General features: G+C 52.1%; 1 protein-coding gene across 9 annotated transcripts in view; it reads right to left on the bottom strand.

Annotated features, from left to right (window-relative positions):
• The window catches only part of ZBTB44 (zinc finger and BTB domain containing 44), a 173,419-nt gene that overhangs the window by 13,056 nt on the left and 146,797 nt on the right, over nucleotides 1-13,566 (bottom strand). For 4 of the 9 annotated variants that reach the window (XM_050921623.1, XM_050921621.1, XM_050921620.1 and 1 more), the window contains exon 9: nucleotides 4,180-4,325. The exons of 4 other annotated variants lie outside the window; for them this stretch is intronic. In XM_050921623.1, the coding sequence (XP_050777580.1) occupies nucleotides 4,180-4,325 (146 nt within the window). Of the gene's footprint in view, nucleotides 1-4,179; nucleotides 4,326-13,566 lie in introns of those variants that run through there. One more of the 9 variants, XR_007769145.1, reaches the window with a different exon arrangement.

Consider the following 13,566-nt stretch of genomic DNA (forward strand, 5'->3'; position numbering starts at 1 on the left):
TACCATGGATTTATACAGATGCAATATGATTTTCTCTTATCTGTCCCTTTCTTAATGATTCCCAACATTGTTTGCTTTTTTGACTGCTGCTGCACATTGGGTGGATGTTTTCAGAAAACTATCTACAATGACTCAGATCTCTTTCTTGAGTGAAAACTAATTTAGACCCCATCATTTTATATGTGTAGTTGGAAATATGTTTTCCCATGTGCATTACTTTGCATTTATGAATACTAAATTTCATCTGCCATTTTGTTGGCCAGTCACCCAGTTTTGAGGGATCCCTTTGTAGCTCTTCGCAGTCTGCCTGGGACTTAACTATCTTGAGTACTTTTTTATCATCTGTAAATTTTGCCACCTCACTGTTTACTCCTTTTTCTAGATAATTTATGAAAACGTTGAATAGGACTGGGCCCTGTACGGATCCCTGTGGGACACCGCTATTTATCTCTCTCCTTTCTGAAAACTGACCATTTATTCCTACCTTTTGTTTCCTATCTTTTAACCAGTTACCAATCCATAAGAGGACCTTCCCTCTTATCCCACTACAGAGCCTTTGGTGAGGAATCTTTGTCAAAAGCATTCTGAAAACAATCTCAATACACTGTATTCCCCCTGCCTACATGCTTGTTGACCCCCTCAAAGAATTCTAGTAGAGTGTTAAGGCATAATTTCCCTTTACAAAAACCATGTTGACTTACATCCAACAAATTGTGTTCATCTGTGTATCTGACAATTCTTCACTGTAGTTTCAACCAGTTTGCCCAGTACTGATGTTAGGCTTATCAGCCTGTAATTGCCAGGATCACCTCTGGAGCCCTTTTTAAAAATTGGTGATCCAGTAAGTGGGGATAGAACACAGCGTGCTGTCTCCGCATGGAGAACAGATGCGGACTAGTTGCCCCAGTTTAAGAAGGGGAATACAGATGGCTCTCACCCCCTTTGATGCCACATAGGCAACTCCCTCTGTGGAACATCTGCCCTGAGCACAAAATGACTGCCGCTCTCTGCACACCAAAAATGAGCACAGGAGTTTAAAAGAGTGACACAGAGAAAACAAGAAGCACCACAGGTTCAGATCTACCCACACCACAGAGGAAAATGGGGATACAAAGTGAAGTCCCATGACTATGCTCTCATACATGCTCCTACAGTAAACTGGGACCCTAAAGTGGCTCATATGGTCTGATTCAAAGGGGTTTCAAAGAAAATTGTTGATACTTGATATACATTGTTCAGATTACATGTACAAGATAGGGAAAAGATCTTCTCACCATGGGATGCATCAGAGCACTGTGCTGGGCACCAGGCTGTCGGGTTTCCCCCTGTGGAGCGGCTTTGTCTTCCCCCTCCTTTACTGGAGGTAAAAAGCCATAGCAGCCTACAGCCAAAGGGCCCGGCCAGTCTCTGAGGATTATGATCAATTTAAAGTGGCCTTGCTCCTTATATTTGAACCCACTCTTTAGACAAGTATCTAAGAGGGAGATGGCTACTCAGCTGGGGCTTTACCTCTGCAACTGGGGCAAGGGCAGGGGGAGTCTCTTCCAGAGAGGAGCTGCATGAAATGGTTGGGTTGGAACAGGCTTAGAATCTGTCCCCCCATGATCTCACAAGGTGGGTAGGGCGAGGAAGCCAAAAGACCTCAGTGCTACAGGCTGACGACTATCTGGATACCAGGCCTGGTTCTTAAAGGAAGCCCGAGGGGGACTGGCCCAAGCATGGGACCCAGGTGGGGGGAATATGCAGGTGCAGCTTAGCAAGGGGAAATGGATAATCTTAAAAAGGGGAAAGGGGGCAGCCTCAAGCTGACTCAGAGTTAAAACCTCTCCAGTGTCTGGGAACAGGTCACAAGTGAGCAAGCTGCCCAGGTTTCACGTGCCAGAGAGCTGGCCATGCTGCACAGTTGGCTAACATACTTACCATCCAGCTGGAAAGCCAGCCTGAATGGCAAAAGGTGTGGCCTTTACTAGGGTATTGAGCCTTGAGAGGGAGGGGAGTTCCACAGCATGCGCATTGGGCATACAATGTACACGTGGCTGAATTCACTCGGCCATCTGTGCACAAGTTCTCTTCCTCATGGGAACAGAAAAACCCGATCCCCAATGCAAGTTAAGGGGGAGACATTTTAGGGGTGGAGGGACACTAGCCTGTCCCTTACTCTAGTAGAACCCCCAGGGGTCAAATCACATCAACTGCTGGAAGGGAGACAAACATGGGGGAAAGCTTCCAAAGGTAGAACCATTTGCAGAGACCCTTAGCCCAGACCCCAGTAGAGATCCCTCAGGACTATCAGGGGCCATTGCAATTGAGATTTCCTGAAGAAGTGATTGATTTGGCAAGCTTCGGGCAGAGCCCAGCCCTGCTGGGCTGGTGCCTGGGCAAACAGCAGGCTCTGCTAGCCCACAGGAGCTAGGAGGAAGGTGGGGGCAGCCCCTCCTCACTGCTCGTAAAAAGCAGGTCAGCTCAGAACACTTGCACAATGTCTGGGAAATAGGAGAAACATGTCAGAACAGGAAAGGGAAAGGACTTTGGCACAGGGCCCCACAATCTGCGTCAAATTGGCTCTGATGCACAAGGCCAGAGGCAGTGGCCCAGGGCCAAGCCACTGCCTCCCATTACTGAGGGTTACGCAACCAGGGATTGCTATAGAGGACACAAGAGTTCTGACCCATAAGGGGAGGGCACAGAGAGGACTCTGGCTCTGGAGAGAGCCTAGGATTGCTCCCCAGGAAGGAACAGATTTCCTCATATGACACACACAGCCCAGGGGTGGGGACGGATATCCTGAGAAGGCATACCAAGAACTGGGGGGGGGGGGGGAAGGTGGATCCTTCCGAGCCCTGATTTTGGGTAACCAGAGCCCAGCTGGCAGTCAGGAATGAGGGACCTCATTCACAAAGAATGAGAAATTTGCTCACACACAAAAGTTACTCATAAAATATCTCTGTTAAGACATGCTCCAGCTGGTTTTCCCCCAGCACAGACAGTCTCAACAGAGAGGAGCTGCGGTACAGAGATCCGCACAGAGCAACTCTCATATTGTAGAACAGTAAAGTTCTGTAGCCTTTTACAATGTCCACCTGCAAGGCCATCTCACACCTGAAAGCAGCAAGCAATCTTGCGTACCCCTGGGCCTGCTCATCTAAGAAAGCCCAAAGCATTTCAGCATCTAATTTCCCAGCCCTCCTCTCCATGTCTCAGCATATGGTGCTATATTTGAACCTTCCCACAGTTTTTTGGCACTCTGGGGGTTATAAAACCATCTGTCTGTCAGAATATGCAATTATTTCATCACACTAGGGTCAGTTTCACCAAAATGAACAACAGTCTAATTCACAGATTCCCAGACAATGGCCAAAAAGAAAACATGCAAAAGTCGCAACAAAAGAACTTTTAGAGGCCATAAAAAAAATCCATGGAGTGAGTCATTGAGACTGAGGCCACCTTTATGCCACAAACTTTGGGTTGAGGCAAGTTACATGGGTATCAAGGCCAGGCAGTCAGTACATGATTAGGGCATGTGCATACTTGACTCCTTGCACACTGCAGGGGTGCTTGTGTTGGTGTGCAGGGTATGAGGCTTAAAGGGTTTCTAGCAGCTTGGGGCCCCTCAGTCACGGAGGTTCAGCAGGAAATGCATCCGCAACTCCCCTACAGCCACAGGAGTATTAGAAATACACAGAATGCCACTCACTTTTCCTTCTGAGGAAGAATTCACCAACTCAGAGCCCCCTTCCACTCCCTTAAGTATGCAGGCCAGCTGTGCTGCTTCAAAGGATAATTACTAAATACCCCCCCAGGCAGCACTGAAGTCTGCACACCATGGTGAAGGGAGGCAAAGTTTGCTGGGAACAAGAAAACACTACTTGAAAAAAAAACAAATGATCCTGCACTGAACTAAAACGTCCCCCGTGTCTTTAGAAACTAGCAGGCTCCCTTTGCGCCCGTCCCGAGTTAAGGGAAACAAACGGGAGGCTTTGCCCGGAGAGCCCAAGCACAGGGAGATTGGGGAAGCTGCAGTCTCCGCAGCACCGAAGAACCTGGTGGAGGGGAAGCGAGGGCTGCTAGCCCCGCGGCCAGGCTCACCTGCGCCGCTCCCTCTCCAGCCCCCAGCCTTTGGGCGCTTCCCAAGGGGGAGCGGGGCTGCTCCAGCGGCCCGCCCGGGGAACGGCCCCTTACCTGTCCCGAGTAGAAGATAGCGACCAGCCCCAGGGGCAGGCAGCAGCACAGGATGTTGAAGATGGACCAGTACTTGTAGGAGGGCACGGAGTCGAAGTCGGGGATCTCCAGGCGGGCGTAGGGCACAGCGCTGGGAGGGTCCATGGCTGGGGAGCCGGCAGGACGGGCGCAGCGGAGAGGCAGAGAAGGGGCGCGGGGAAAGCGCAGAGTTGGTTATCAAGGGGGAGGGAAATGGCTGGCTCACCTCGACCCCTCCCCTTCCAGCGCCGGGGTTTTCCCACGTGATGCCCTGGGCCGGGCACCCGGCCAGCTGTAATGCAATCAGGGGAGACCCACAGGCGGGCGCTGGGCGCGTTTTAATTAGTGCAGCATCGCCGGCCCGTCCCGCGGAGCCCCTGCTTCCAGCCAGCGCGGCAGCCCCCCCAAGCAAGCGCAAATCCGGGGGGAAGCCTGGGTAAAGTCAGCGTGGGAGGGAGCAGTAGGGGCTGGCAGCTCCCGGCTGAGCCGCACAGCCTTGGGGCTGACTGGATCACCTGGCCCAGCTCCGAGAAGCGGCTCCTTACGGGAAAAAAACCCTTAAAGAGCAAGGCTGCATTACAAAACGAATTGCCCCAGGTTGCCGGGCGGTGCAGCCACTGGGGGATTTAAATGGCTTTTGCACGTCCACACTGCGCTCCTTGTGTCGGCCGCGCGGGGCCTCACCAGGAGCGCTTGCACCGATTTCACCGCCAGCGTGCGCCATGGTGAGATGGCTTCTGAATGGCAGCACCAATCGGTGTCAGCAATGCAGGGTGGAGTTATGAAGTCAGTGTCGTCGGCAAGTTACACTGGTGGGGGTGTGTGTGTGACATTTTAGTGTAGACTCTTACAGAGTTAGGTCGACATAAGCTATTTTAGGTGGACCTCGCTGTGCAGTGTAGATCGGGGCAGACTCAGATGCTTAACCTGTTTCATGTGAGATTGTTAGATACTTGTCTAAAGCCCCACAAAACAATCCAGGGGAGACAGGGGCCTCCTGTGTAATCTTTAGCCTTGTGGTTAGGTCCTCCCCTGTGACGCGGGGGACCCTGTTTCAATTTCAACTTGGAAAAGCAATGACCCAGGAGGGATGTGATAGAAGTCTGTAAGACCATGAGTGGGGTGGAGCAAGTAAATAAGGGAGGTGTTATTTAGCCCTTCACCTAACCCAAGACTCAGAGGTGACCTGATGAAATTAATAGGCAGCTGCTTTAAAAGCACCACTTCAGGCACACTGCACTGTAACATGTAAGACTTGTTGTCAGTTGACATTGTGAAGGCCAACACTATAGGTGGGTTAAAAAAAGCATTAGCAGGGTTGTGAAGGATCGGTCCATCAATGGCTATTAGCCAAGGTGGGCAGGGATGCAGCCCCATGACCTGGGAGACACAAAACCTCTGACTGCCAGATGCTGGGCAAGGATGACAGAGAACAGATCCCTTCATAAGTGCCTCCTTCTGTTCAATGCCTTTGAAACATCTGGCATTGGCCACTGTCGGAAGACAGGTTACTGAGCTAGATGGATCAGTGGTCTGACTCAGGCTGGCCGTTCTTATGTCCGTAACCCCACTGCCTAGTGAGGAGAAAGGATTTGAAGGGGGCTCACCTACCGCCCAGGTAAGTGCCCTAATTATTGAGCTGTGAGCTACTGTGATGGGGGCTCCCTCAGTCTTGCCTGTGAAGCTGTTCCACTTTCATTAAATATTATTCAGGCCAGGTAAAGAGGGAGGCTCCCGTCTAGTCCAGCAGTTGGGCTTATCAGGTGGGTTATGAGCACTGGTCATTCAAATCTACTTTCTCCCTGCTGAGGGGCAAAGGGTTTGAAGAGGCCCCTCCTGCAGCCGATATATGTGACTTGATTATACAGCTATAGCCATGGGGCTTGGAGGTTCCTTTCATCTTGGCTGTCGAAGCTGTTCCACTGTAATTAAATATTATTTGGGCCAGCAAAAAACAGTCCCTCCTCGTATACTCCAGTGGTTAGGCTGCTTACTTAGGTGGTGGGAGATGCTGTAGCTTTAAATTCTCCTTCTGCATGTTACAAAGGACCATGAAGAGGTGTCTCTAGCAACTGTGATGTGTGTACTTATTTCTGTTCTTGCTTTTGCCTGTGGAAGCTGTTCCACTTTAATTAAATGGCCTTTGGTCCTCCCCAGACCCAGTAGCCTCTGTAGGCCGATAGTTGTGCTTTGTGCCTGGGGTGCTGGAGATGTGGGCTTGAACCTTGCCTGGTGTGCATCCGCTGACCTTTCTGTAAGAGTGAGGGGGTTGCCTGTCTCCTTCTTGCCTCTCGCAGCTGTTCCACTTTAGTTAAATGTGCTCTGGGCCCACCTCACAGCTACCCTCACTCTCTAGTCTAGTGGTTAGGCTATTCACCTGGGTTGTGGGAAATCTTGGTTCAAATCCCCTAGCTGCCTATTCAGCAGGGATTTGCACAGGGATTTCCTGCCTCCTAGGTGACTGTCCTTTATGGTGGGACATCCTTGTCCGAACCCCCTCTCTTTCTCTAAGAGTCTGTTGTCTTCTTGGGACGGAGAGGGGATTCGGACAGGGATCGCTCACCAGTGACTCTCCCCAGGAGGTGGCGGCCCCCAGTTCACACCCCTCAAAAGAGCAGGGGAGTGCCCTGGGGTCTGCCACAACCTGGGCGTGTATCCTGATCATGGTGGACAAGAGAGAGAGCGGGTTTTACTGCTCAGCAGCAAAAGCCCCTTTAATTAAAAGAGCAAGAGGCCCTCTGACAGGCCTCTTGCTCAGCTAGGAGGGGCCTCCTCTCACCCACCAGAGGCCCTCCTGTCCTACACAGCAAGGAGTTGAACCAGGGTCACCCACAATCCAAGTGAGCACCCTAACCCCCACACCACAGAAGTACTTGAGAGCTTACCTTGCTCCAGTTAATATATAGTTAAAGTGGAAAGCTTGAGCGGTAAGAGATTGAGGCACCCATCCTATCTCAGAGTAGGGATTTGAACCCACACCATTCTACTGCTGGGGCAAGTACCCAAACCACTAGCCTATAGTGGGAATCAGGTATACCTGCTGGCCCAATTCTCATGTCATACTTACTGAATGTGCCCTACTTTCAACAGAAAGGACCGAGGGAGACCCCACAGCCCACTACCTCCTAACTAGGAACTTAGGCCATTGGGTTGAGAGGCAGGCATTCACCCTTCAAATCCCGTCTCAGCCAGCATAAAGGGGATTTGAACCAGCACCTGCTGCTTTTGAGACAAAGCCCTCCAAACCACCAGACCACAGAGGAATTGATAGTGGAACAGTGGCCCAGTGACTGTTTAATTATGTCATGATATTGGCCCACCTTCAATAGGAAACACTGAGGGAGCCAGCTCATGGGAATATCTCCTAGCCCAGCACTTAGAGCATTTACTTGCCACGTAAAGGAGCTCAAGATTCAAATCCTGTCTCAGGCAGCATAAAGAGGATTTGAACCCCAACCTCCCACAGGCCGGCCACAATCCTAAGCCACTAGACCACACTGGGCTGCTGGCCAAACTTGCGGCCCAATGAATATGTAATGAAAGTGGAACAACTGCAGCAGAAAAATTGGAGGCTACCACCACACCCCAATGAGAAACCCTCTTAGCCCAACAGCTGCATGTTCACCTCGGAGAGAAGAGATGGTGGTTCCAATCCCTTCTCAACAAACTGAGGAAGGAGTTGAATCCACTTCGGCCACATGCTGGGGAAATACCCAAGCCATTGGACTACAGAGGGATTCACATCTCAAGACTGGCTGGTTACTACTGAATGAAAGTGGCACAGCCTTGTCATGCTCCAACGAGCAAGCCTCCTCAGGCTGTCCTTTCCTTCAGGATCGGGGCTCGCGCTCGAGAGACTGCAGAGCCCTCTTCAAATTTCTGCTCATCAGGCAGGGAGAAGGAAATTGTCTCAGCATCTTCCCCTCCCAACCTCTGCTTGCCGGCCATGGCCGGGAACCCCTCAGGTGACTTAGGTGCCTAATCCACTTAGTGTGAGCTGGTAAGGGACCTGCCGAATGCCCCACAAGACAGCCCAGGGGGAAGGAGGCAGAGGCCTCCCGTGTCACTTTTAACCTAGTGGTTAGGGGCCTCGCCTGGGATGGGGGGTCGGGGGCTGCTTCAGATTCAGCTGGGAAAAGAGACAGTTAAGAGTGGCTCCGATAGAGGTCCAGCCACTCATGTCTTGGGTGTACAACGTGACTCAGGACGTGTTGTTCACCCCTTCACGCAACGCAAGAACCAGGGGTCACCCGCTGGAATTAGTAGGCAGTAGGTTTAACCCAAACCAAAGGCTGTATAGGTGAGTCTCATCTTACGCGCATTTAACGTGTGCGAATTCAGCTTCGTGCGGCCAGCAAAAACAAAAAAAAAACAAAAAAAGAGACCAATAGCAATTGAAATACTGTAGCTGTAGTGCGGGGGATTCCAGCCCGCCATTACACTCAATGTAATTTTGACTCTACACGATTGTCGCTTTACGCGCCGCTGACAGCAGAACGTAACCCCAGCGTAAGATGAGACTTGTCTGTACTGTACTTTGCCCCGCAACGCACAGTCAGCGTGTGGAACTCGTCGCCAATTGATGTGGGGCCGGCCCAAACCAGAACTGGGTTTGAGAAAAGAATGAGAGAGTGCGGAGTGAATGGGTCCATCCGTGGTTGTTAGACGACAGGGTCAGGGACACGGCCCCATGCTCGAGGCATCCTTAGCCCGCTGCCTGCCAGCTGTTGGAAGGGGCCGACAGGACGGATTGCTTGATAATTGGCTTCTTTGGTTCATTGCCTTTGAAGCAGCCAGTGTCGGCCGCTGTGGGAAGACAGGATGGTGGGCTAGCTGGGCCACTGGTCTGATGCAATCTGCCCGTTCACGTTCTTAACTCTCCCCTCTGCCTGATGAGTGCCCCAGGTGAGTGCCCTAATCAGTGGGTCCCGGGCTACAGCAATGGGCGTGCCCTCAGCTAAAGCTGTTACACTTTAATGCCAGGTTCCGGGCCCCAGTTAAAGGCTGTGGCTCCCTCTCTGATCCCATGATTAGACCTCACAGAGGGACTATGAGAATGGCTTGTTCAAATCCCCTTTCGGCCTGCCTGGAAGGTTGGGGGCAGGGGGGGGGTGTTGTTCAAAGAGGGCTCTTCTACAGCCTGTCTATGCTCTGTGATTCCACAGCTCTAGCGGTGGGGGTCTTGTGAGCCTTTCCTCTTGCCTGTGACGCTGTTCAACTTTAATGAAATATTATTTGGGCAAAACACATCAGCCCCTTCCTCTGTGGTCCAGCAGTTTGACTATGGGTTTGCCGTATGAGCGCTGTGGGTTCAAATCCTTTCTCGGTATGTTGTAAAGACCTTTGAAAGCTGTCCCCAGTGGTTCTGGGTTGCATCTGATTCTGCGGTAGTCAAGTCTGTTGGGTTTTTTTGCCTATAGGTGTTCCACGTTAATGAACTATTGTTTGGGCAAAGCAGTTGTCATCCTTCCTGCCATGGTCCAGTGGTTGGGCCCTAGGTGTGGGTTGTAGGGGTTGTGGGTTCAATTCCCCAGGCCTGCTGATGCTGTAAAGGGTCTTGAGATGACCATTTGACACTGGCCTGGTAGGTCTTTGGGAGCTGCTTCTTTCTTGCCGGTGGAAGCTGTTCCACTTTCATTAAATGGTATTTGGGCCTCAGTTAACTGCAGTTCCCTCTGTAGTCTGATGGTTAGACTGCGTGAGTGGAGTGGGGATAAATGGGAGTTCAAATCTCTTCTGGTGCGTGTGCGCTTGTCTTTCTAGGGTAGTGTTGGGGCTGCCTGCCTTTCAAAGCTGTTTTACTTTAATTAAATGGTATTTGGGCCTCCCTCTCCCCCAGTTACCCTCTGTAGGCTGATGGTCCTGCTGTGTGCCTGCGGTGCTAGGATTGTGGGTTTGAATCTGGTCGGGGTGTGTCCCTTGACCTTTCTGTAATAAGGAGGGGAGATTACCTCCCTCCTTCTTGCCTGTTGAAGGTGTTCTACTTTAGTTAAATGTGCTCTGGGCCAGCCTCATAGCAACCCTCACTCTCTAGTCCAGTGGTTAGGATACTCGCCTGGGTTGTGGGAGATCCTGGTTCAAATCCCCCAGCTGCCTGTTCAGCAGGGATTTGCACAGGGATTTCCTTCCTCCTAGGCGACTGTCCTTTAAGGTGGGCCATCCTTGTCCGAACCTCCTCTCTTTCTCAAGAGGCCATTGTCTTCTTGGGACAGAGAGGGGATTCGGACAGGGATCGCTCACCAGTGACTCTCCCCAGGAGGTGGCAGCCCCCAGTTCACACCCCTCAAAAGAGCAGGGGAGTGCCCTGGGGTCTGCCACAACCTGGGCGTGTATCCTGATCATGGTGGACAAGAGAGAGAGGGGGTTTTACTGCTCAGCAGCAAAGCCTCTTTGATTAAAAAAGCAAGAGGCCCTCTGACAGGCCTCTTGCTCAGCTAGGAGGGGTCTCCTCTCACCCAGCAGAGGCCCTCCTGGGCTGCAGAGCAGGGACTTGAACCGAGGTGACTCACAATCCAAGCGAGCACCCTAACCCCTGTACTGTAGAGGGACACAAGAGTGTCCCTTGCCCCGGTTAATATGTAGTTAAAGTGGAACGTTTGAGCGGTAAGAGATTGAGACACCCACCCAGTCTCAAGTGACGCAGGAGGGATCTGAACCAGGTGCCAGCCCCGGTGCAAGCCTGCACCCTAACCCCCCGCACCATAGAGGGATTGGAGAGTGGCCTGTGCCCCGGTTAATAGATAGTTAAAGTGAAACGCTTGAGCAGTAAGAGGTCAGGGCACCAGCCCTTTCTCTCCCAGCAGAAATGGGATTTGAACTAGTAGAATGGATATGCCAGGTCAGCATCTTAACCCCTATACTATAGATGGCTTGGGGATATGGTTTTGTCCTGATTAATATATAGTTAAAGTGGAACACTTGTGAGGTAAGAGATCAAGATGCCAAGGGCTTTTCAAGGCCCAGAAAGAGGATTCGAACCAATAGCTCACTAGTTTTAGAGCAAGTATCCAACCCACAGGCTTACAGCTGAAGTTATATAGAATTACTGGCCCCATTCTCATATAATATTTACTGAATGTGACCTACCTTCATCAGAAAGGAATAGAAACAGAGAAGATGCGTAGAGCCCCCACGTCCAACTACCTCCTAGCCGAGCACTTGGACTTTTTAGTTGAGAGATGATCCATCAAAGTTCAAATCCCTTCTTTTCAAGAAGAAAGGGAATTGGAATCTCCCTCTCCTATAGCATCATTCAGTACTCAACCCACTAGACTACACCCAACTGTTTACTCTACCTTTTCCCCAATGAATATGTAATGAATGTGACCTTCCTTCAACGGAAAAGACTTTGGGCTCCAACTACCTCAGCACTTAGAACAGTCACTTAAGAGGCAAGAGTTCTGGGCTGAACTCTCTTCTCATTAAGAAGAAAAGGGATTTAAACGAGACCCACTAGAAACCTGGGCAAGTATCCAAAACCCTGGATTACAGAGGGGTTTTCATGTTCTTTGTTGCCCAATTATTATTAGATGAAAGTGGAACAGCTTCAAGAATGTGTGAAGAGCAACCAAATATCCCTTAGTTCAGTGATTGGGGCACTCACTTGATACAGCCTTATTCAAATCCCTTCTTGTGGGCTATAATGGAAGAACTGATCCAGAGTCTACCACATCCCCCATATGTTTTCTAACCACTGGGCTAATAGATATGCATGAGGCCTCTTCTCAGGACACACAAGTGCTCTTCAAATCCCTTTTTTGCACCAGGAAGGGAGAAGAAACTGACCAAGCCTGTCCCATACCCTGGGTGAGTATCCTAACCCTGGATCTGAATGTGATCATGGAGGTTGTTTGCTCCCGAACCTCCTTGTGTGGAGTTATGCGTGCAGTGTAGCTGTGTTGGTCCCAGCATATTAGAGAGAGAAGGTCCATGAGGTACCCTTTTTTACTGGACCCACTTCTGTTGGTGAGAGAGAGCAGCTTTCAAACTACACTCAGTTCTTCTTCTGGTCTGGGAAAGGTCCCTTAGAATATATGCTAACTATTAAACAATGTGTTCCATCTTGCATTTAGCTGTGCTGTTTGGGGTACTGTATCTATTGGGTGCTGTTTGGGGTACTGTACCTATTGGGTGTCTGGGAAGTGGGCGGGCAAAGCCCGCCCACTGCTAAAGGATCCTCCCCCAGCCTAAGGGGAGGAACCACAGGGCCACAGAACCCACTAAGTGCGGGGGACAACTAATAAAAGAACAGGGACAGGAGTGAGGTCAAAGGGTCAGAAGGAGAGAACCTAATGGGGACACCGAGCAGAGAACCCCGGACAGCGCCCACTGCTCCTCGAAGGCATCAAGGGAGCCAGTGGACGCCGCCCAGAGGAACTCCGCCCGGATGCGTGAGCGGACCATGGAGCGGAAGCAAGCCCCACAGTCACCGGAGTCTCCATCGGCCAACCTCCCCTCCCTGGTCGCGTGGATGGCCTTTTTCGCCAGGGCGAGGAGGAGGTTGACCAGGAGGTCCCGGGACTTCGTGGGGCCACGGATAGGGAGTGCATACAAAAGGAGGTGAGGGGAAAAGTGTAACCAGAAACGTAAGAGGATGGCTGTGAGGAGCCGGTGTAGGGGCTGCAACCTGGCGCACTCTAAGTAAACATGCGCCAGGGTCTCCCTCACGCCGCAGAAGGGGCAGGTGTCCGGGACAGGGGTAAACCGCGCCAAGTACACGCCCGTGCTCACGGCCCCATGGAGGAGCCGCCAACTGATATCCCCAGTGGGCCTTGGGACCAGGGTGGAGTAGAGGCTGGCCCACCGGGGCTCCTCACCCTCCAGAGGTGGCAAGAGGTCCCGCCACTTCGTATCAGGGCGGGACACGAGGGTGAGGAAGTGAAGGGTGTGGAGCACGAGCGTGTAGAGCTGTTGCCTCGGCGCGGTTTGGAAACGGACCGGCTGCAGGTCGTGCAGCCGGCTTGCGGAGAAGGGACGGGGGGGCCGGTCGGGCCTACGGGGCAGAGGCCCGATGAAAAGGTCCGGAGGGCTTGGGGTGGGGGGTGGGCGGGGCGTGCCCTCCTGCAGGACCCGGTCGAGGTAGGCCCGAGCAGCGGGCGGCAAAGCGGCCTCCACCTCCTGGAGTACGCGCCGGGGAGTGCAAGGTCTGGAGAGCCCCATGCGGTGAGCGAGCGTCAGGGGATCCAGCCAGCCTCTTCGGTCGTAGTCCAGGAGGTCTCCGACCCTGGTGGCTTCCGCCAGGACCAGCCTCTGGCGCACCGCGGGGGACTCCGCCACCTGCACACGAAGCTGGGGATTGTGTAGCAGGGGCTCCGCGAGGAGGTCAGCCCCCTCGGTGGCCGCCACGGACCTGGTCGCAGAGAACAGCTT

The sequence above is a fragment of the Gopherus flavomarginatus genome, chromosome 13, assembly GCF_025201925.1.
Source record: "Gopherus flavomarginatus isolate rGopFla2 chromosome 13, rGopFla2.mat.asm, whole genome shotgun sequence".
Classification (NCBI taxonomy): domain Eukaryota; kingdom Metazoa; phylum Chordata; order Testudines; family Testudinidae; genus Gopherus; species Gopherus flavomarginatus.